The sequence below is a fragment of the Cajanus cajan genome, chromosome 4 (genome assembly GCF_000230855.2).
Source record: "Cajanus cajan strain Asha chromosome 4, NIPB_CcT2T_4, whole genome shotgun sequence".
Taxonomy (NCBI): Eukaryota; Viridiplantae; Streptophyta; class Magnoliopsida; order Fabales; family Fabaceae; genus Cajanus; species Cajanus cajan.
The window spans coordinates 14,661,177-14,687,421 of record NC_138520.1 but is presented as its reverse complement, the minus strand read 5'-3'; the positions used below and the strand labels follow the sequence as shown (position 1 = coordinate 14,687,421).

The 26,245-nt window shown below is 30.1% G+C and overlaps 1 protein-coding gene across 1 annotated transcript; it reads left to right on the top strand.

Annotated features, from left to right (window-relative positions):
- Positions 1–23,994: 23,994 nt before the first annotated feature.
- Positions 23,995–25,898, top strand: TCP20 (TEOSINTE BRANCHED 1, cycloidea, PCF (TCP)-domain family protein 20). The gene is made up of 2 exons (XM_020383725.3): positions 23,995–25,526; positions 25,641–25,898. Exon 1 carries the CDS (start codon positions 24,411–24,413, stop codon positions 25,311–25,313), a length of 903 nt encoding a protein of 300 aa, XP_020239314.1. The 5' UTR covers positions 23,995–24,410; the 3' UTR covers positions 25,314–25,526; positions 25,641–25,898.
- Positions 25,899–26,245: the final 347 nt, after the last annotated feature.

Sequence of the window (26,245 nt, the reverse complement as noted above, 5' to 3'; positions counted from 1 at the left end):
ATTAGAACCTTGGGTTTGAGTGATACATTGATTTTTCGAGTGTACTAAGAGTTTACGATTGATGGAATTTCTGACATCTATAGTTGTAGCGGTTGAATCTAAGGTGGTTGTCTCCTTGGTGAGAGATTGAAATGACAGTAATTTCCTTGAGTGTTAGTACTGGCATGTTAACCATTTATGGTTTAGGTAGCACGTGAGTTTTATTTTCTAAAGTTTGTTGTGCTAAATATGTGAGTTGTTTTGGTGGGAGGCTTGAATGGGAAGTTGAGGTGTGAGTTTGGAAGAGTTGAGGTATTTTTGTGGCATTAGATATATTGATACACTATTGCTGTTTGGTGTAGAAAATATTTTCACTACAGTTTTGTTGTGACAGTATGAGTATCGTATTGACAGAATTAAATTTTTGCGGTCTTCATGAAGAATGTGGCTTTGGATATTATCTTTCCAATGGAACTGGAAAAAGATAAAACGGAGGTCTAGAACTTTAGTTATGACTGCTTTGGTGATCAGAAGTTTAGTTGTAAGCGCTGAATATACTTGAAGTGCTTTTTGAATTTTTAGCTAAGAAGGAGATCTTTTTGGAATCTTATGTCTTCATAAGAGTTGTAGCTTATCCACTTAGCTTTCGTTTGAGATAGGTTTGAAATCATTTGGATGAGTATAACTCTGTGTGTCAGGTAGATATATGCTGTCATGATGTTTTTGAGATTTTAGGCATAACAAGGATAAAAATAGATTTAGTGATGTTTTGAGGTTTGGTCATTGAAAGGTTGATTAAAATGATATGATGCTATGTAGTAAAATTGGTTCATGTACATGTTATATGGTGTAAACAATGATCAATTCATACATGCTTAGGGATGGTATATGTGAAGGAGGTATTCTAATATGATTTGATATGCAAGTATGTGGCCTTATGGATCAATTAGTGGATGTTTGTGTGTTAATGAGATTGACCTTAGGATATGATGATATCATCATATTAGAGTTAAGTGTGAAGATATATCCAATATAGATTTAGACTAGATTATCTAAGTATGAATTTTGATTGTTTGAGGTGAGTGTCTTAGGCCTTGTAATTTCTTGTGGAGGTATAATGTAGATTTACCTAAGGTAGAAGTTGTGCTTAAGTGAGAGTTACCTAAGTCAATTAGTAAAATTAGGAGTTTTATTGGGATAGTTTATAGGAAATTTATTGAGTAAATTTTTAAGATAGCTGTTCACGGTTTAAACTGCTCTCACTTTTCTCGTCGTTACTACAGGAATCGCTTTTGCCTTCTTTCCTCTGGTTATTAAGATGTTTCAGTTCACTAGGTTGTCTCTTGCCTACCATTGGAATCAACAGTAGTTCGAAAGATTAATCTATATCAGGAATTCTTGGACCTATGTTTATTTTTAACTACCCAAAACATTTCGTCACTTACTTCTCTGGGTCGCTTACTATTACCTTTGATTGGATTGACTAGGAAAAGAGTTGCCTTTGTATGGGATAACAAATGAGGAGGTAGTTTTCAAACTCTTAAGGAAAGATTGACTAGTGTCGGAAATAATTTAATCTATCGAAAATTTTTGACAAAAAATTCTGTCAGAAATATTCGTCATAAATTTCTAACGGATTTATATTTTCGTCATAAATTTTTGACTGAATTTTCCGTCAGAAATTTCTGACAAAAATATAAATTCGTCGGAAATTTTTGACAAAAAATTCTGTTAGAAATATTCGTCGCAAATTTTTCGTCTGAAATTTGCGTTTTTCTTGTAGTGATTTGGCCCATCTAATTTCACTCCAAATTAGTCTCTACCCCAAATTCATTTGGCCATGAAAATTTGGCCTTGCCAATTTTCACTTGAAACTGTCACGTGACGATTTATTAGTTTGAATAAATCTGGTTTATAGAACCAATCTTTTCTGTTTCCGCTATTTTCGAGCAGTTGGCATACAACGTGGACTTGCTCACCACGAAATGTGCTGGTGCATTGCATTCTGTTATTGTACTTGGGCTTATATATGCCACGTTCAATTCATTAATAAAATATGGTGTGTTGCTTCCCTCCAGCGTGTGAGCACTTTTATTTATTGCATTTTACAATTGGTATCAGAGCTCCAAAAGGGGCCTGATACAGGGTGAGAGGAGTGGCAATACTGTGAGTATAAGAGTGCAGGAAGTGAACCAAATTGTGTGAGAGCGATCACTGCAAGTGGAGTGAAAACACTGTGAGTGTGAGAGTGCAGACAGTGAACCAAAGCTTGTTCACCATGTCGTCTGAAAAATTTGTTCAGCCGGCCATTCCAAAGTTTGATGGCCATTATGATTTTTGGTCCATGACAATGGAGAATTTCCTAAGGAGTAAGGAAATGTGGCACCTTATAGAAGAAGGTATTCCAACCTATGCAGCTGGAACTACATTGACAGAGGCTCAGTGGAAGACTATTGAAGAGGCCAAGCTCAAGGACTTGAAAGTCAAGAATTTCTTGTTCCAATCCATTGATAGAGAAATTCTTGAAACTATTCTTAATAAAGCAACTTCGAAGGAAATATGGAGTTCCATGCAGAGAAAGTATCAAGGGTCCACAAGGGTAAAAAGAGCACAACTTCAAGCACTAAGAAGAGAGTTTGAATTGCATACTATGAAAGAAGGGGAATCGGTTGACAGCTACATAGGCAGACTTCTCCATGTAGTTACCAAAATGAAATCAAATGGTGAAGTAATGGGAGAGAGCACCGTTGTCAGCAAAATACTTAGATATTTGACATCGAAATTCAACTATGTTGTATGTTCGATAGAAGAGTCAAATGATTTGGATGTTTTAACAATAGATGAACTACACGGCAGTCTTTTGGTGCATGAACAACGCATGCAAGACTTCCAAATAGAAGAACAAGTTCTGAAGGTAACAAATGATAATGGACCTTCTAGGGGCAGGGGCGGAAAAGATGCATTTAGAGGAGGCCGCAGCAAAGCAGGACGTGGAAGAGGTAAACAGCCACTGAATAAATCACTCATTGAGTGCTTTAAATGTCACAAACTGGGTCACTTCCAATATGAGTGTCCAGATTGGGACAGGCAGGCTCATTATGCAGAACTTGATGAAGAAGACGAAGAACTTCTATTAGTGGCATATGAAGAACTTCATCACACCACACATGAGGACGTATGGTTTCTAGATTCTGGCTGCAGCAACCATATGACGGGAAGCAAGGAATGGTTTTCTGATTTTGAGGAAGGATTATGCAAAACTGTGAAGCTTGGAAATAATACAACAATGACAGTGGTTGGAAAAGGAAGCATCCGGGTAAAAATAAATGGTTTTACTCAGGTAATATCAGATGTTTATTTTGTCCCTGAATTGAAAAATAATTTACTCAGTTTAGGCCAACTTCAAGAGAAGGGCCTATCCATCTTAATCCAGCAAGGTAGCTGCAAGATATTCCATCCAGAGAAGGGCTTGATTATGCACTCTAAAATGCAGGGTAACAGAATGTTTTACGTGACAGCATTTGTAGCATCTAAAGAATCAATGTGTATGCAAACGAATACCAGCTTCGCTCAAGAAACACATTTGTGGCACTGTCATTTTGGTCATCTTAGCTACAGAGGACTGAACACACTTGCAAGCAAAGAGATAGTCATAGGACTTCCACCACTGAAATTCCAAAACAGAATTTGTGAAACATGTCTCATTGGCAAACAGCAAAGGGAGCCAATACCAAAGAAATGTTTATGGAGGGCCTCAAAACAACTTCAGCTCATTCATGCTGACATTTGTGGTCCCATCACACCATCCTCGAACAGCAACAAGAGGTACATATTAACCTTCATTGATGATTTTTCTCGTAAAACTTGGATCTATTTTTTGCAAGAAAAATCTGAGGCTTTAAATATGTTCAAAAGATTCAAAGCTGGTGTTGAAAAAGAAGTCGGTATGTGCATCACATGTCTGAGGATCGATCGAGGAGGTGAATTTACATCATTGGAGTTTGAAGATTTTTGCAGAACTCAAGGAATTTCCAGACAATTAACTACTGCCTACACGCCTCAGCAAAATGGAGTTGCTGAACGGAAGAACAAAACAATCATGAATGCAGTACGCGCAATACTGAACGAGAAACAAGTTCCTAAAGTGTTTTGGCCTGAAGCAGCTAGATGGTGCGTGCATGTACAGAACAGAAGTCCAACTTCAGCTGTGGAACAGAAAACTCCCGAAGAAGCCTGGTGTGGTGAAAAGCCAAGAGTAGATTATTTTCGAGTCTTTGGTTGTGTAGCTCATGCTCACATACCCGATCAAAAGAGAAGCAAACTTGACGACAAAAGCAAGCGTTGTGTATTCCTGGGCGTCAGTGATGAATCCAAAGCCTACAAATTGTTTGATCCTTTAGCAAAGAAAGTCATCATAAGTCGAGATGTCATCTTTTGAGGAAAACAAGAGTTGGGACTGTGAAGGATCAAAAGAAGAATCTAACACTGATGTTCTGGACTGGGACGAACAAACATTTGAAGCTGGGAGAGAAGATTCAAGATCAGCACAACAGGAAGGCAATGATAGTATCACTATCGGGGTGTCCTCAAGCTATCCAAATGACAACTCAAATGAAACCAGTCCACCACTAGCAGAGAACGCTGATGAACATGCACCACAAGTCCAGGGGAGGGCAATGCGACACAGAAGAAAACCAGTTTGGATGGCAGATTATACCCAATTTTCTGCAGAAGCTGATCTCATGGCATTAATGTTGGCTGAACATGGAGGTGATCCTCATTCCTACAAGGAAGCTTCTCAAAGTGAAAAATGGAGAGAAGCAATGAACGTAGAGATCCAAGCAATTGAGAGAAACAAAACATGGGAACTCACCGATGCTCCAAAAGGAATCATGCCTATTGGAGTCAAATAGGTTTTTAAAACAAAACTCAATGAGCATGGGGATATTGAGAACACAAGGCTCGGTTGGTGGCAAAAGGGTACTCACAACAGTATGGCGTGGATTACACTGAAGTCTTTTCCCCGGTAGCAAGGCTCGATACCGTGCGAGTACTATTAGCATTAGCAGCTCAACATAGATGGGAGGTATTTCAACTAGACGTCAAGAGTGCATTTCTTCATGGTGAGCTCAAAGAAGAAGTGTATATACAACAACCTGAAGGTTTTGTTAAGGAAGGGAAAGAGGACAAAGTATATAGATTGAGAAAGGCGTTATACGGTCTTAAACAAGCTCCAAGAGCTTGGTACAGCAGAATTGAGGCTTACTTTGCCAAAGAGAAATTCGAAAAATGTCCTAGTGAACACACCTTGTTTACCATGAAAAATGGAGGTAACATCTTAATAGTTAGTCTTTATGTAGATGATTTGATTTACACTGGAAATAATAGAAGAATGTGTGAACAATTTAAAGACTCAATGATGCTGGAGTTTGATATGACTGACTTGGGAAGAATGAGATACTTTCTCGGCATAGAAGTAATTCAGAGTACACTGGTTTTTTCATTTGTCAACGCAGATATGCTCAAGCAATATTGGCACAATTCAACATGGCAGATTGCAATTCAGTAAGAAATCCGATTGTTCCAGGGACAAATCTATCAAAAGATGAAGAAGGCACTAGAGTAGATGCCATGCAGTACAGACAAGCAATAGGTTGCCTCATGTACTTAACTGTAACTCGCCCAGACTTAATGTTTGCAGTAAGTCTGATCAGCAGGTTTATGGCAGATCCAAAAGAGTCACACTGGTCAGCAACAAAAAAGCTTCTACGATATGTGAAAGGAACCACAGAGCATGGGATTTTTTATAGGACAGGAGAAAGAAACACGAGCCTTATAGCCTATACTGACAGTAATTATGCAGGGGATCTAGATGACCGCAGAAGCACCTCAGGTCTAGTATTGAAGATAGGTTCTGGAGCTATATCATGGGCCTCCAAGAAGCAGCCTATTGTCAGCTTGTCCACCACTGAGGCAGAATATATTGCTGCAGCTTCATGTGCGTGCCAATGTGTTTGGATTAGAGGAATTCTAGATAAGTTTGGAACAGAAGAACAAGAAGCAACTAGCACAATGATACTTTGTGACAATAGCTCTACCATTCAATTGTCTAAGAATCCAGTTTTTCATGGGAAAAGCAAACACATTGCAGTAAGATTCCATTTTCTCAGAGATTTAGTAAGGGATGAAGTTGTGAAATTAAGTTATTGCAGATCAGAAGATCAAGTTGCAGACATTATGACAAAGCCACTAAAGCTTGACAGGTTTGAGAAGCTTCGAGGCATGCTTGGAGTAATGAGAGTCAATGAAGTAAGCTAGCTGCATATGCATCTAGCTTAAGGGAGGGATTGTCACGTGACGATTTATTAGTTTGAATAAATCTGGTTTATAGAACCAATCTTTTCTGTTTCCGCTATTTTCGAGCAGTTGGCATACAACGTGGACTTGCTCACCACGAAATGTGCTGGTGCATTGCATTCTGTTATTGTACTTGGGCTTATATATGCCACGTTCAATTCATTAATAAAATATGGTGTGTTGCTTCCCTCCAGCGTGTGAGCACTTTTATTTATTGCATTTTATAGAAACACATTTCAGGTGAATCTGTCCAAATGTGCTTGGATAAGGAATTTTGGCCCAACCATTTCACCCTTCAAGTGAAATCTATCCAAATTTTTCTTGGCCAAGGAAAGTTTACCTAGCCAATTTTGCTCCAAAATGACCGCTACCTCAAATTTGTCTAGCCATGAAAATTTGACCCAATGAAGTTTTGCATACCTCACATGCAAATTCACCATTTTTGGATCTCCAACCTCAACAAATCATCTACAAGTTCAAAATTTGAAATCCAAACCATGAAAAATATTCTAAACAACTTATATAACACAAATCCACCATTAAATTCAATAAGCAACATAAATACATCAAGAAATCATCAATTTTGGATATTGAGCTTATCAACCCCAAAACTCCAACTTCACCATCTTCAATAACTACTTCAAAATTGACAAATTGAGCCATTAATGGGAAAATCAACAACATATGCAATATGCAACAACTTCAAAGAATCAAATAACAAGCTTCCCTTACCTCAATTGCTTCCAAACACAAAGAAATCAAGGAAGAGGGAAAATAGTGGGACTATCAATCAGTTAAGGTGAAGTTCTACTTGAATCATAAATTCTACAGCTTAGACTATAGATTAGGGGAAGAAAAGAGATCTTCCAATAGAATCAGATCAGCAATTGGACTCTATTGAATCAAGAGCACTTCTCTCTAAAACTCTTGAATATGAACTTATGAAATTCATTTCTCTAGACCTACCTTATATACTTTTACCCTCCTCGAGCCGACTCTCAAACACTTAAGTTATATCTTCTATAACTTAAGCCTAGAGTTATTCCAACTCTAACTCTCACCTCACATAGGACAAAATAACCTAAAACATCACTGTTAATCACATGTATCACCAATATACATAATTAAGAGAACACGATGTTACAATTTTAGTCCCTGTACAAAAATTCTTTGTTTTTCATCCCTCTAAAATGTAAATTATTATTTTTAATCCTTATTTTTTTGTGTGAACATGTTTAACCACTTTTTTTTTTATTAAAAGATTAAGTGAACATCCTATGTGTTACACAGAGTTGTTATTAATATCATGTTAGTGTTTGACACCTTCAAAAATTCATATAGATCCTTAAAATAATTGTTAGGGACAAAAAATAGTGATTTTAAATTTAAGAGAAATGAAAATTAAAGAAAAATATTTTACAAGGATCAAACCAATATTTATTTATTTTATGAGTGTCATAAACAATGTTTAAAAATTTTAAAAGAATAAAAAATAAAGAAAAACATTTATACGGATCAAAATGAATGCTTCGTAATTTTACAAGGTCCAAAAACATATTTAAGTCAAATAAAAGGTAACTAAATAATTTTTAAAATGACATTAAACATCACAATAATATTAAAAAATTGGCTTAAATATATTTTTAGTCCCTCAAATTTAAGACAAATTTGTTTTTAGTCCCTCAAATTTAAAATGGTTGTTTTTAGTCCCTGTAATTTTCAAAAATCTTGTTTTAGTCCGTTGAGTCACCAATAACATATTTGAAAGTGAGTAATTATGACAATTATCCAATATCAATCAGATTTAATGTGATATTTTTACTAATAGGGATACCAATAGGTAGATTTTATGCAATAATGTTTGATAAATTTCTTAACAAAATTTGAATATAAAGACTAAAATAAGATTTTTTAAAATTACAGAGACTAAAAACAACAATTTTAAATTTGAGGGACCAAAAACAGATTTACCCTAAATTTGAGGGACTAAAAATATATTTAAACCTAAAAAATTACTAGTCAACATTCACCTGATTTTAGTTTATATAAAAAAAATTATTAATAAATATGAGAAATCAATTATATATATAACCATGATTAAAAATTAAGAACCATAAAGTTTAAAATTAAAAAAAAAACAATTCTATATATTTTATAAAATTATGATTAAAAAATTATTATATAAATATTAATAACAAAATAATTTTCAGATGTGTTATTTTAGAGGAAATAAGTTGCAATATTTTTTTTATAACAGGGGAATGTGAATTTTGGGGGAAAGAGGTAAAAATAAAAATTGAAGGAGAAGGGAAAAAAAATAAAGAGGAACAAAATTTTTTGGTGAAAGAAACGAAAATCTTTGGAAGGAGTAATTAAATAAATAGATAAATAAATATATATATATATATATTATCTTATATATTAGTGAAAAAGTAAAAATAAAAAAAATTATTTATGTTGGTGACATGATTTGAATTTAAGTATTTTTCAACAAGTTCTGGTATAAATATGTGATAAACTATATTAAACATTTTATCAAAATAAACATATAACATTTTATAAGTTATTCATAAAAAAATTTATAAATTTATTCAAACACTCTCGTAAATATTTATAAAATAACGTAAGTAAAAATAAATTATTCATTACTTCTTTTAAACAAGAGCTTTGATCATGTTAATTCTTGTAGGATCAGACTAAACACACACACACACATATATATATATATATATATATATATATAAGAAGAGATCTGTCTATTTCAAGAGTAAGTCTATCTAAACTTACTCTACTTAATAACTCATGTTTTATATCAAATTTTAATGATCCAACCGTTATATTTAAAATTTTTAATACATAGATTAAATTTGTAAATTTTAAAAAAATTTGAAAATCATTCGATATTTCATTTTATTAATTCAAATTAATGTATAAAATAATTTTATAATTATCCGTCAATTTGAATTAATTAAATGAAGTATTAAATAACAGATTTCATATATATATATAGGAAACATATCAAGTGAGAGGGAATTTATTATGAGAGATGAGAGGGTTAAAATATAACCCTTAGATTAATTTTCTCTCACTTGATTAAATCTCAAATTTTCTCTCACTTGATTAATCTAAGGATTATATTTTAACCATCTCATCTCTCATAATAAATTTTCTCTCACTTGCTCCTATATATATATATATTTTACCGTAAATATACCTTTTATACTCGTTGGGCCTTAAGCCCATAGCGACATAACATAGATAAATGGATCAATAATAATATGATTCGATTCGATTGTAAACGTACAAATCATGCACGACCAGGAACCTGCCACACGTAGTCTCCTTGTTAAGTTTCTCACGATTCCTCGATCATCATGAATCAATTATATTTATTACTTTATAAAACTATATAATATGGGAATGAGGACATGGAATATCGTTTTCAAGGCTCAATTAAAAAATGGTGCAACTTTTAGATAGGAAAATAAATTTGTGGCTCTTCCTGTCACTATTTGAATTGAAGCTGTTATTGCCATGCCTTCCACTCAAACTTGTGATGTGATTTTAGATTTAGTATGACAATTGAAAATTGACAAATGTGCATCCCTTGTAGCTTCCTTGCATTACCTTCTCTATCTCTTTATCCAACATATTCTATTTTATATATGTCACACTTTCTTCTTATGTCCAATATATTTTTCTTTTTCTTTCATGCTAACAGAACCTTCTAGAAGGACGTCTTTTCCTAAAAATTTAGCACAAAGATAATATATTATTAATTTCTAAAACTTTATATTTCGGAAATATTATTTTTGAAATTTATTTGAATTTTTTTAATGAAAACTAGTCTATTTTCACTACTTGCTTTTTAGCAATAGTTTTATAAAAAAAATATATTATTTTGTGAATATATATATATATATATATATATATATATATATATATATATATATAAACTCTTCCTTAACCGAGTCAAAACACTGTTGAATTTCTTCCAAGTCTATATGTTCAGTAAACCATCGCCCACTTCGCCTAGTGAATGAAGTGAAGAATAACTTTGTGAATATCTATATAAACACTTCCTTAGTTGTGTCAAAACTCTGTTGAATTTCTTCTAAGTTTATACATCTTGTAAACCATTGTTTAGCGAATGATCAATGAGAAAGCTTAAATTTAGTTATCAATGCTTTAGTGTGTCAAACCTCAAACGAGTGTACCTAACGTTCATATCTTCTCTAAATCGTAAGCCCTAAACCTAAAACTTATATCTTTTTTGTGTTGGGATACAAACAAGTCCCACATCGATAAAATAACATAACAAATAACAACTTATATAATACAAACATACTTCAATGATTGAGAGGCCTTTTGGGTGATGACCAAAAGCAAAACCGTGAGGGCTAAGGCCCAAAGCGGACAATATCTCATCATTGTGGAGTATGTTTGTGTAATAACCTTATAAAAATAACTCATAAAATATCCTCTCAGACAAATACCATGAAAGGTTAGGTCCTTTGTTTGAGAGGAGGATTGTTGGGATACAAACAAGTCCCACATCGATAAAATAACATAACAAATAACAACTTATATAATACAAACATACTTCAATGATTGAGAGACCTTTTGGGTGATGACCAAAAGCAAAACCGTGAGGGCTAAGGCCCAAAGCGGACAATATCTCATCATTGTGGAGTATGTTTGTGTAATAACCTTATAAAAATAATTCATAAAATATCCTCTCAGAAAAATACCATAAAATAACCACATCACTTTGTGAGAGTTATTGTGTAAACTCTCAAAACCTTTACCAATCTTGTAAGCTTGAAGAGGCTAGTGAAAAAATATTGCAATGTATTATTGTGTGTATAGCTAGGAGTGACATAGGGAATACTTCCTATGAAAAAGTTTTCAAGTTAGTGAAACTCTTCAAGTTTGAAGGTGACTAAACACAACTTAGATTAAGTAAACCTATATAAAAATATAACTTGTTATATATTTTCCCTTACTCCCTCACTTTTAGCCGATGAAAGCGTTTTTAAGAACTTATATTGTATACTTGTAAAAAGTTTTAAAAACCTTCACACACACACATTCAATCCTCCTTTCTGTGTGTTTATTTTAACTTCAAGGATTGGGTTCAAGTAGTGAAAAAGAAAAGGAAAAGATTAAGAGAAGAGTAGAGAAAGTATTACCAAAAGTATAATATATATATATATATATATATATATATATATATATATATATATATATATGTGTGTGTGTGTATATATATATATATACCAATCTTATTACTGATTTACATAATTGATAACGATTTGTATCTTTTAATAAGTTGTCTAAGGTTTGAATTCTTATTTTATATATGGAGTAAACTATGTTAAAAAGAAAATACTCGTTTTGTATACACTTACGACCCCCAACAAAAATTAGTTATTATTTTTGCCAGTGGATCATTGTGTACCAATATTATGAGTAATAACTTTAAAATTTATAAACTTGACCTAATGCATTAAGAATTTTTAATTTAATAATTAAATTATTAAAATTTGATGTAGAGTATATATATATACATCGGATGAATGGAGTTTTTATAACCATCTGGTTCATGGCTTTTCAAAATCAAATCGTCATGTTTAATGACTTTCAGAAGTGGCCGGCCATTTTGGTCCAAAAATGGGGGAGAAAAAATTATTAAAATAAATAACTATAAACGGTATGTGTAAGCATAAAATAAGGAATAGATAAGATTTTGTTATTTTTTTTTTTATAAAAACACTTTATTAATCATATCTACATGCTAATGACTTTGATTAGTGAGTTTATGGCACTTTAGGAATAATTGAAGCATTTAGAAATAATTCCATAGGGTCCGAAGTATTTTTCCCATTTCTGGAAAACTTCCTTAAAATGCATATGAAAAATCAAATTAGAAATAAAGAGTTTAATCAATGAAAAACTTTCGGAAGTGGCTGGTCCATATTCTTAACTCTAAAGCAAATTGGGGTGGGTTTTTCTTCAAATAGATAAAACTAATATAAAGTATAAAGACCTTCGAAAAATAATAAATAAATAAGAGTTATTTTTACCTCCAATAAGGCCAAACTTCATTAATTATAATAATAATAAAAAATACACCTTAATTACTACTACACTAAACAAACTAATATAATTTTCTTTTAATCCTAGTATGATTAATCTCCAGTAAAGACAGTAAATATATATAAGATATATATTTTTTCTTATATAATCTATTACATATTCAAAGATAAAATTTGAACTCTTAATTAAAAAACATAAGTCATTACTAAGTATACTAACTAATGTCAATGACTAATATAGTTCTATAGATACTAATCTTAATTAACTCTTTACTAAAGGCCCTTAAGTATGGATGTGAGCTGCATTATGGTTGGGTCAACTCTACACTTAATCACAATTAATAATGACTAATTATAATTAATTTCATGAATTTCTCGACTATTTATTCACTTTTTCAATACAGTTCAACGGTGTCATTTGACAAATATACTCACAATTTTGGAAGAGATCTATACTAAAACTTGCCGAGAAAAGTATTCATGTTTATTTAGTTAAATTTTCATAACTAACTTTAATTTTTCTCTTGTAATTATTTTAGCGTGTTCAATTACAAATACAGAGAATTTGAGTATTATATTGGGACAAACACTTTTCATAAGAAAATAAATATCTTATTTATATAGAACAAAATTAAAAAAAAAATACTTTTTTCAATTAAATTAGTAGGAGGAATGGTTGTTTCAGTTAGTAAGTCTGGATTTCTAAATATTTCTTTTTATATATTTGACATCTATGATTTTCATTAGTTAATTTTAAATGTTACAGAAAAGATTGTGATTTTTTTATATAATATAACTTGTTAATTTTTAATAATAATAATAATAATATTATTATTATTAGTCTTGACAAAACACAAATAAGAATCATTATGATTGACTTAATGATAAGAAATTAGAATAGTATGGTACATATGTTAGGTTTAAATTTCAATGTAACCATTAAAAAATATATATATATAAATAATTTAGATAATGAAAAAGGCTTGTAGGCCTACTCAGACTTATAGATTTATTTATAAATATTGCATAAAACAAGTTATGCAAATATACTTTGAGGCTTGACAAACTTTCAAACATGTCAAATCAAATCTTAAAAAAAATGTTCATAACAAGTAAATAGAACAAACTTAGGCTTAGTAAATATATTATAGGTTAGACTCGAGTATAAAAGTTTGACCTACCCACCGAAAATTGTTAGTTCAAGTAATTCAACAGTTATATATGCTTCTTAATCAAAGATCGAAATTCAATCATCGTCTTGCACTGTTGGACATAAAGTCACGACTGAAGGTACCATTTCACTCTTATAAGTGCCAACTCAGTGAATAAGAGTTATCTTTCTTTATCAAACCAAAAAAAAAAAATGTCTGGCTTGCTTTATATGTTTTTATTCCTACTAATGATAATACTAAATGATTAGAATTTACATTTAGAACTTTATGTTTGTAATGTTATTTGATTATGAGTTATGTCTTATGTTTGAATGATTTAAAATTGTGTTTAAATAATTTAAAAATGAATTTTCAATTTTGTTGTAGCAACTTTTTAATTAATATTTTTTTCATTGGTTTATTGATTTTATTCATAACTAAAGTACAAGTAACAAGTGCGAGTATAAATATAAAAGGTACCAACGGTACAAAGATAAGAATTAGTTGTTATCCACACAACTATAAGAATCGGTACAAATATTTTTTCAAAAGTGAGAATGAGAATAGGTTAACTTATTTTAAACAAAAATATATCTATTACTACTTTATTGAGTTTTTTATTATAATATTTTAATGTTACATATTTGTTTGTCTAATTAAATTTTGAATAAATACTTAATTTAATTCAAAAAGATAATAAAGATCATCGATAGAACCTTAAAAAAAATTTGTGACATCTAAATCTTTAAATTTAATTTTGTTATGCAAGTTAATTGTTATATTATTCTCAACTATTATTTTTATTATTTTTATAATCAATCAACAATTAATTATCATGTTAATATATATTTATTTTCAATTAACATACAACAATTATAAATTAAGTAAATTTAAATATATATAATATAATAAAATTTAATTTGATTTTAAAATAACTAAAATAATGTTTAATTGAGATATTTCTTTCCACTCACATCCTTTCACTCCCTTATGAGACTGATGGCATAGGACCCATTGATGTGAAGCCACAGACGGTACCCGCCATGTCAAATTTGCCGACGGGGAATTTTTGTCAAAATCATTTTATGGCTTTTTTTTTTCTTCTTAATTTTTCATTTTACCAATTTCTTATATCATCTGTTGGGAATCGAAAAATTATTTTTCGACCATGGCTTTTTTGTATCGTAAAAAATAAAAATTGAAATTATAAGGGTAATGGACTGGATCGTTATTCGTTAGCCTTTTATCTCAAGATATACCTTGGCAGTTTTTATTGAATTACAAACAAAGTACCTAAGTAGAAGTTTGTCCTTCTGAGAGTTTCCATTTCGAAAAGAAAAAAAAAAAAGTTAATGCTCAGATTCCCAAAATTATAAACCACACTGGATTTTGAGGCTGTGGATGTCATAGGGAGGTCTTGTTAATAATTAATCTTCTCTGTAAATAACATTATTTTTTCATCTTTAGACAATAAAAAAAATATATATATATAGAAAATTTTCAGTTATAAATTGAATTCAAAGAACTTTTGTGATTTTTGATTGATTATGGGTGCATACAATGTAATATACCAGAATTTTGTTCCAACAATCTAAAGTTCTTAGTATTGATAAAAGATTGATTATATTATATCAATTCTTCCACTAGAGGAAACTATGGAGGTCTGTTATACAAGTAGTCTCGTATAACTTAAGAGGGGGAGTGAATTAAGTTATTTAATTTTATTTTTTTTTACAAGTTTTTTGAATTACTATCTTATAAGTTCAATTCTTTAGATAAATTTATATATAAAGAATTAAGATACACACTATTTAAACATAATTAAAACAAATAATTAAAAGTGTAGAGAAAAAGAATTGCAAACTTATTTTATACTGATTCGACCAATCTTGCCTACGTCCAGTCCTCAAGTCTCCAACTCGAGTTTTCACTATTTTTGTAATTCTTACAAGACTTGAATCCTCCAACACCTTGGAATTTCTTTTTCTTATGTTGAGATTCAAAACTAACAAGGAGAATAACACTTTATTCTTTACAAATTGAAAGATAGAATGGGTATTATAGAATTACTCTCTTGGAAGAGTAAATATTACAATATGATGATCTTAAGGAACTCTTATAGTGTGTTTGGATAGAGAATTTAAATGGAGTAATTCATTTATTTGAAGAATTTTAAATTCTTTGAGGTGAAATACCTTGTTTGGATGGAGAATTTATAAGGAATTTGAAATTCAAACATTTGTGAAATTCCTTGAAATAGTAGAATTTCAAATTCTCCCAAAAAAGTAAGAATTTGAAATTCCTTATATTTTTTTTCTTCTTATTTCACTTATATATTTTATCTTATCTCTTATCTCTTCATGTTTTTAATTATTGAATATTCAAAAATATTTTTAAAATTATTAAATATTTAAAAATTAGCTAATATTTATTTTTATAAAATTTAATTTAAAAATCTCAACATATAAATATATTTTTAAATAATTTTACCATGGTAGAATCAAATTATCATATCCAACCCAACAATTTAAAATTTGAGAAATTTGAATTGACTTATCCAAACAAAATATTTTAAGAATGATAGAAATTGAAATCAAAGTAATTCAAATACCAAGAATTTAAAATTCCTTGAATTTGTAAAATTCTTCATCAAAACACACCATTAGAGAATTTGCAAATAATTTTGGCCAAGGAATTTTTGTAATGGTTTTTCACACTTGAGTTCGTTTCCCTTTCTTGAAAAATTATTCATATTTATAATCAAGTATCTCATGGTTGTATCTTCTCATGAAAAGTTGTAACTCTTTGAATTTTTCAGAGAAGATACACTGGTAATCGATTACAAGAGTTTGGTAATCAATTATAACAGTTATAATTTTAAAATAATTTAAACATTGTATCTTTCAATTTGAATTTTGAAGTTTTCTGTTCTAGTAATCGATTACAACAACTCGTAATCGATCACAAGAGTTATAATTTTGAAATAACTTAAATTTTGTATCTTGGAATTTGTATTTTGAAGCTTCCCTCTTCTGGTAATTGATTACTGTAACTGGTAATCGATTACCAGACCAATATTATTATTTTTGCTTCAAAAGCTTTTGATATAGAAAACTTCATTTCAATGATTAAACATATAGTTTTAAAAACTATTCCTTAGAAAATATTTTTGTTAATTCTTTTTGAACACTCTTTTACTTTCTTTTCAAAAGATTTAAAACTTGCTTTAAAATTCAAAAAGATTAATTGAGGCTTTTGAAATCTTAATTTTAATGGCCAAGCATACTTGCAATTTCTAAAAGTTTCTTTTACATATTTAGCTAAGTTGACAAGACTTATCTATTTAATTCTTGAGATCTTGTTCCTTGATCAACTTGCTTTAACTTGACCTTCAATTTTCTTTAATGCTTTTAATATCATCAAAACTTTTGTGCTTGTTTTCTTCCACAAGGTCCAAAACATAGTAAAGGAAAGATAACACCCAAGAAATTGGCTAAAAAAAGAAAATATGAAGCCCCAAAAAAGGATTAGTGAAAAAAAATTCATGAGTTTCTAGTTATTCATGAGATCCTCATCAGGGTCTTGTTTCCATATTAATAAAGATGATTATTATTAAATTTTTCCATATTTTTACTTTAAAAATTTTGTGATTTATTAAATATAATAGAAATATTTATATTCAATTAACGTATTTTTTTTAAAAATATTTCAAAATGATCACTCATTTTATTAAACTCATAATAATGTAGTGTAGCAACCTCGGTCGCGACGGGACGGCGAAAAATAAATTGAAAAAGAGGAGTCGCCACCAATGTTGTTTTTAAGGAAAAACATTGGAAAAATCATAAAATAGAAAATAGTCTACGAAAACCAAATTTTTTAGTTTGGGAGTCGATTACGTATGAGGAAGGTATTAGCACCTTGTGTGTTCATATTTTTAATTAAATTTTATTTTTGTTAAATATAGGATTCTTGAACTGTCTCAGCTCATTCACCTAAAAATATAAAATTGACTAAGGTGTACACCAAAGTCAATTCAATAAAATTTTAATTATAATTATTGCTAGAGATGTTATGATGTAAAAAACATTTCTTGGTTGAACATTTTTGTTTTTGGAGGAAAAACTTAAAGATAAGCTGTCACAACTTGTACTTTAAATTCAAAGGTTAAAAAGATGTCACATCTAATTAACCATTCCTCCAATAAAATTTTTGATACAATAATTTCAGATATTTACATTAAATATTGTAACACTATATTTTGATATTTAATCACATTTTGAGTATAAATAAGAACTAATAGCACATATTACTAATATAAAAAAAAGAAATAAATTTAATATACTCACAATTCTTCGCTACAGAAGTGGGTCTCCTTCTCTGGGTTCCCTCTGGTCCAAGGTGGAGATGTGTGTGGGAAGGGTGTGTGTGTGTCTTTGAGAAGGGGAAGGGCCGCTATTTATAGACTTTCAGTAGGGACTGGAACGGCCCGTTCTGAATCCGGAACGGCCCGTTCCGGGGTTGCAATTTTACTCACAATGGCCATTTTCGGAACGGGCTGTTCCAATTTCAAAACGGCCCGTTCTGGACTAGAATTTTTAGATATTTTAGTAGTTTGAGAACGGCCGTTCTGGCCTAAAAGTTATAGGTCTTTTTTGAAAATTAGAACGTCCGGTTCCAGTTTGGGAACGGCCCGTTCCAGTTTGGGAACGGCCCGTTCCAGTTGTGGGAACAACCCGTTCTGACTAGAAATTTTAAGGTTTTTTGTAAGGTTGGAACGGCCCGTGTTGGGCTTGAAAATTGAGATCTTTTTGGAAGGTTGGAACGGCCTGTTCTGAATCCAGAACGGCCCGTTCCGAGCTAGAAATTTAGCTCTTTTTGAAAGGTTAGAACGGCCCGTTCTGAATCCAGAACAGCCCGTTCTGGACTTCTGAAATCATATGAAAATTCCTAAATTACCCCCCCATAAAAATATAAAAAAAGAGGCATTACAATTGGCTTCCATATTTTTGTCTTTTTTATTCTTTCTTGTATATACCTTTTTTGCTATTTTTTTTAAAACAAAATTGACATTTCCCGGAAGAAATTGGGTTACTACAAGTAGGATTTATAATCCTAAATCTGTAGTCAGAACAGAAGAAAAAATTAAGGATGACAGAGAAATTCTATTGGAAAAAACTCAAGTCTCACATCGACTAGAGATTAGGCAATTCGATAATATATAAGTAGAAAGAAATCCTCACCTTACAAGCTGGTTTTGTAGGGTTGAATTGGGTTTAAATCCACTATTCTAAGATAAGGGTTACTTTCCACTTATATATTATTTAATTGTCTAATCTCTAGTCGACGTGGGACTTGACCAGTTATGAGACTAACAAAATCAATAACTAAATATAACGAAATGATTAATCTCTATAATAGAACTAAATTTTGGAGACCTAAATATCACAAAAAAATCTTTCAAAATTCATCAATCACTTCTATCATCTTTTAGAGACTAAATTAAATATTTATTCCTGCTAACATATCAGACAATAACTTATTTAAGTATAAGTTTGTTAATTTATTTAAAACAATTAATTATTGAAAACTTAACTTTAGAATAAATTTTTAAATAAATTCAAACAAAAAATAAAAGTTAAATCAAGTTAAGTAGACTAAAATTAAGTAAATATACAAAAACTTAAGTTTGATTGTCATTATCTTCGTTATAATATTTCTAACTAATAAAAGAATTAAAAATATATTAATTAAATAAATTAGACTGAGCTTTTTTTTTATTTAAAAAATTGTTAATGATATTTTCTTTATATTTTTTTCTTAACACTCTTTGTTACCAGCTAAAGTTTATAAGAAATCACAATTTTAATTGATCTCATGTCTCATTCATTAAATCCCTATTCTAGTTTAATAGTGAAACTTATTAAAATTTTAACTTTTTTAATAATCTTTAATCAATATTATAAAAAATGTGCCTAAGATTTCTTGATTTAAAAACTAAAACAAGTTCAAACAAATATATTGTAAAACTTAACCTGACCAATTCATTTTTACCCTTACTTGCCACTTACGCAATTTATTTATGACTGTTCTTCTGTGCCAAAACTACATCCTCTATTTTCCAAGTCATTGTGCAGTACAATAATTGCATCACATTATCTATGAAAATATAATCCATTTTTGTTCTACACCTGAAAAATTCCACCATAGGTCCATAGCTACATCAATCCTTTTAATTTTTCTAACATTGTCGATGTTCATGCTTTAATCTAACCCCATTATGTGTTATTCAACATCAACAAAAATTCAATCTTTAATGATTGAAACAATTCGTGTTATGAGCAATAGAAAATATTCACCTTATCCAATACAACTAGACAACTCATTCATTTAATTGGAATATATTGATAGAATAAAGATTTTTTTTATATCATCATTTAATTATATTATATGTTGTAATAAAATTAAAAAAAATGATTTTATAATAATTATTTTAAATTTTAAATTTATGTCAAAATTAACCTCACGTAATCTATTTTAACAAAAACAAATCACATAATGCATGTCATTTTGTTTTAATTGGATTTAATTTCTCTTATATTTTGGATGCACATTTATTATGTAGCGAAAAATTAAAATAGGTGAGGTGTCATACTCTTTTATAAACTGAAAATCTAACTTTAACCTATCCTCTATCATAGATTATTTTTTATAAATCTGACCTAAATCTTTTAAATTTTTTTACATAATCTATTAATCTATTTAAAAAACTTATTTTATAATTAATTTATTTACAATATCGTTAAATGACTCAATAAATTTAATTTTAAATAAGTTAATAATTATATTTTTAAATACATATAAATTTTTTTGCTTGATTTACATGATAATTATTTTTTAATTTGTATTATAAAAGATAGTTTACTCTATTATTATTGAGTTTAAATAAAAAATAAAAAATTAATTAAAAAAATATACATATTCATGTACACTAACGTATACTCACACATAGACCATAATAAAAAAATGATCTTATTAAAAGAAATTTCTAAATATTTCATATATCACATTTAAAATATTTTAAATAATTAACAATAAAGAAAAAAGAAAAAAGTAGGCACAGGTATAGTTACTAATTTTTTTTAATATATTAATTTCGTATAAGTAAGGAATGTAAAATATTTAAATGTAGTAAAAATGTAAAATATATATATATATATATATTAATAATTATATATATATTATTTAATTATATTGTTAATAATATTGTATATATATTATTTTTATTATATCATAGATAAATAAATTATTAGATTTGACAAACTTTTTTAATAAACCTGAGTTTAATATTTTTAAATAAATAATTTTTTTTAAAATCTAATCTGACATTTTTGTTAGGTCAGACTTTAAATAAGTTAAGTCATGAACTTTTATTTAAGTTTAATCTATTCTTATTTTTATTTCGTTATCAATTTTTCACACTTTATAAAGAAAAATATATAGCCAGACACAATATCCAATATTAATTAGTAAATAGTTCATAATTGAGATTTTTCATTATTATTTAATCATAATTTGATATGTATTTTAAATTTATTAAATTTTATAATAATTATTTTAAAATATACTTTTATTATAATTTTGTTTTAGTTAATAACGTAAAATTTATAAATTTATAAACAAATAAACTCAATTAACTAGTTGCATTGGCCAATCAACTTTTATTTAAAATTCAACATTATTAATTAGGTCTTATCATGCAGATAATGTTTAATTTTTTATCATACATATAAAAAAATTCAATTTATAAATTTCTAAAGAAATTAATTTTTAATTTTCGAATAAGAGTTTTATTTAAAATTCAACATTATTAATTAAGTCTTATCATGTAGATAAGGTTTAATTTTTTATCATACATATTAAAAAAAATCAATTTATAAATTTCTAAAGAAATTAATTTTTAATTCTCGAATAAGAGTTACCTAATGCACACCAAGGAATGAAAAAAAGAAAAACATAAATTTTATGAAATGAGATGTTTGAAATTGAAACAAAGAAAATGCATGAAAAAACTCAAATTGAAGAGAGAACAAAGTTCAAAATAAATTGATGAAAAACATGTATCATTATTTTTTTTTTTTTAAATCATAACAACAAGACATAAAACATGGTAATCAACAAATTTTTCCAACATATATAATACTCGATTGATTTTGCCACGAAACAATATTCGCAACTAAAGAAATATACCCTTGGAGAGAAAGTACAAATACAATGTTAGAAAACACACACCTCAGTCATTTGTAGTCAAAACAATGGCAAAAGCAAATTGAATCTAAAAATATGCTGATTTAACTTTCCAAAAGGAAATCCACACTCACACCACTAATTTATTTGGAATAGACTCTGTTTTCCCATTTTGTTGGTCTGAACTAAAACTGGACTCACCCCAACAGAAGAAGTCTTACTAGGAAGTTATATTCTTGAACATGGGACTGGGACATACCCTGCAACCAACAACAGTATTTAAGGAAGTAAGGACCCACCCTTGGATCTATGTCACTCAACACAACACAAGTCATGCACTCCCATAAACATTTATGGTGTAAGTAGATCGGATTGAATTAAATTTAGATAAATTATTATTTAATTTAATTGAAATTTAATAGATTAAGTTTATGCATTCTTTTAAGATTCAATCAAATATAATTTCATTATGAATGTGTTGAATTAAATTAGATTAGGTTGGATTAATTTAAATATTTTATAATAAATATAAATTATTTGATATTTTATTATAAATGTAATGTTATCAATACATAAATAAGTAATGATATAAATAAAATTCTAAAATAAATTTATTAATTTGTTATATTATTATCATGTTAAATAACTAATATTAATATAAAATAAAATTTAAAATAAATATATTATATTATTATAATATTATCAATTTAAAAATACAAAATTTATTTATATATTATGTTGAACGAGTAATCATTCGAACATTAGTTTATTATTTTAGTTTTATTTTAATATATATGACCAGATCAAATTTGATTATAATAAAAAATATATATATAATTCATTATTCAACTTATACAAAATTAAATTTTGATCTGGTTAAATTAAATTTGTTACACACTAAAAAAAACCTTATTCAAACTTATTAAATCAATTTGGCTTTTACAAATTACCCATACCCAACTAGATTCCTCTCTTGTGTGTCTCTAAACTGCAACAACATACTCTCTTCAATGACTCCATTACTCAGGGTTCCTTATCCCATTATTTAATTTTGTTCTTCATTCTATTCTATTCTCTTTTGTAACACCTCCATGAACAAGTGGGGCCTACACAACTAGAGTGGAATGAATGAATGACCTCGTGCCATTCATTGCCTTCCTTGTAAGAGAGATTTCCACCCTTATTCTCTTTATATTTTAAAAAAAAAAAAAAATTTGGCAGAACTCACTATATATTCCATTGAAGATAAATTTTTTTTTCCAACAAGTAGAATACTACATGAATGACAACAAAACTCTTCGTATAAATATGCATTATTCTCTTTTTAAGATTTATTTTACATGAATTGATTAATTTAGTATTTTAACTTTATAATTTTAGTTTATCTATTAACTTCACATTTAATATTTAAAAAAAATTATAATATTTTATTACATTGTCACATCAGCATAGACGTGACAACTTTTTTATCTATAAAAATTAAATATAATATTAAGAATTTACATTATTGCAGTAATTGAGTTAAACTCCTTTATGTTAGTATTTCTTCTAAATACTAAATGCCAAATTAATAAATAAACAAAAGTTACACGTTAAAATAGGAAATCAAATTCGAAAAAGAAAATTTGTGAAATTACAATAATAAAAAGATCAAAATTGTAATTATATTTCTTAACTTATGACCTTTAATTACATTTGTAAGTGTTGTGCACGGAGGAGGAGTGTTTTCACGCATATACACATGTCTCCACAGTGGTGAGATATTGTCTATTCACGCATATATACATATCTTGATATTGGTAAGATATTGTTTATTTTGAATCTGGATTTGTTTTTAGATATTACTTAAAAGGCCTCTCAACCAATATAGACAAGTGTGTATATATAAACTCATGTCTATCCTCTTTTTTAAACGATGCGGGATTTTGCTTGCATTCTAACAATAAGACTTAAGTTCAAAACTATTAATTAAATTAAAATAAAGAAGACTTTTTTTAAGAAAGTGAAATATTAAAATTTAATTTAATTTTGTAAAATTAATTTATAAAATAATGATGGTTGTTTATTTATAAAAAATTTGTTAATCTCATGTTAGTGGATATCTCTGAACAGTTGTTGAATAATAAATATTATGTAATGTTACAAAATTATTAAGATGAAAGTGGTGGTGAACAAGTCCTAATTCGAAGTTGCCATGATGATTGGTATAGATCAAAGCATGGATGCAGGAATAGAGTGAAAGAGATGAGTGGATTTTTGTTTGGTGTGTAGAGAGATAGGGTGAAGGAGGTGAAACAGGCAGTTAAAGTAGCTTTCAAAATTCATATCTGGCTGGTCAAAACCCACTACCACACCGAGAAAGAGGTGGGAAAGGACAAGGGAGGAAGGAGAGAGAGAGAATGAAAAAATTAACATACATGGGTGCATCGCATAGGGATTATAATATTTAATGTTTTTGTCCCTGAATCCTTGCCAGAAACAGTGAAAACTCACGAAAGTTTAGGACTTTTGAGGCCAGCACCTTCAAATCTTCAATCAAAGAGGACCCATCATTTCCTTTTTAATTTTTTACCCTTTGATGGATCCCAAGGGCTCAAAGCAGGCACAGGCACAGGCACAGGCACAGGAGGTGGTACCAAACTTCCTGAGCCAACAACAACAACAAGGTAACAACAACATGGGAGAGAACAAGCCAACAGAGGTGAAGGATTTCCAGATAGTGGCTAGTGGTGGTGAGAAGGATGAGAGCAAGAAGCAGTTGGCACCAAAGAGGAGTTCCAACAAGGACAGGCACACAAAGGTTGAGGGGAGAGGGAGGAGGATAAGGATGCCTGCTTTGTGTGCAGCAAGAATCTTTCAGTTGACAAGAGAATTGGGTCACAAATCTGATGGGGAAACCATCCAGTGGCTCCTCCAGCAGGCTGAGCCATCCATCATAGCAGCCACTGGGACAGGCACAATCCCAGCCTCTGCTCTTGCTGCTGCTGGGAGCACTGTTTCACCACAAGCTGCCTCTCTCTCCTCACCCTTGCACCAAAAGATTGATGAATTGGGAGGAGGGGCCAGCAGTAGGACCAGTTGGCAAATGGTTGGGGGGAGTTTGGGGGGGAGACCCCATGTGGCCACCACAGGGCTATGGCCCCCCCATGTCACTGGATTTGGCTTCCAAACATCATCTAATGCCACCTTAGCCACTGAGAGTTCCAATTACCTCCAAAAGATTTCCTTCCCTGCTGCCTTTGACTTGCCCTCTGCCACCAACATGAGTTTCACCTCAATTCTTGGTGCTGGGGGTGCCCACCAGATGCCTGGCTTGGAGCTTGGTTTGTCCCAGGATGGCCATATTGGGGTCTTGAATCCTCAGGCCTTGAACCAGATTTATCACCAGATGGCTCAGCCTGGTAGAGTTCATCAGCATCAGCATCAGCAGCAGCAACAAACTCCTGCTAAGGATGATTCACAAGGCTCAGGAGGACAGTAGAGTGTTTTTTATTAATGATTTGGGTGAAAGGAAGAAAGAAAGTAGCATTGTTCAGAGGCTCAGCTTTCTACAATGGCTTTTGTGTTGTATAATTGGGAGGCTGTGAGGAAGAAAAAAATAGGTGTATTATCAGAGAATTCAATAGAAGCTAATGGATTTGGTTTACTCCCCCTTGTTGTTCCTTCTCCCCAGTGCTCAAGTCTCCAGATACAGGTGCTTGCTTCAATTAGTCTTTTTTATTTTTATTTTTTTTTATGTTGTTTTGTTTCTTTTGTTTGTGGGTTGTGATTGTGTGTTGTTGTTGGTGGTGGTGGTGTTGACTTGCAGGTGGAATTGCATGGCCAGATGGCTTGGCTGCTTTGTCTGGCTGGCCTTAAACTATTGTTTAATTCAGAGGTGTGTTGATTATTTTGTTCTTCTCTAGGTCAGGATGGAGTGCTGTGCTGATCGCTTGGTTTGTTTGTGAATTTGATGATATAGTTTCATAATCATATTTGTCAAATTTCATATTGGATCTGGTATTAGTACTTTGTCATCTGGGAAATTTTAATCTTTGTGTGGAAGTGGAACAGCACTTGCAAATTACATCTGTGAATCCATCTACTAGCACCGCATAAATTGCTTTCTTCAAAATTCTTCACTTGGGAGGATCTTTCCATTTTGAAAAGAAAAAAAAAACTGTTTTTCACCATCTTACTATGGTACGCACTTCTAAATAAGCTAAAGTAGTTCGTTTTAAGTGTTAACATCTACTGCTCTGCTTCATCATAAAAAGGTACTAAAATTTCCTTTATTTAGCTGTGTTTACACTTGAAAATTATGCATCTGAACTTTTGCTAAAGATCACTTAGCTGGAGAAGTCACATGGGTTGTCTTTAATATAACCAAATACAACTGTTTCAACATTTAAGCCTTCCTTTCAACATCAATTA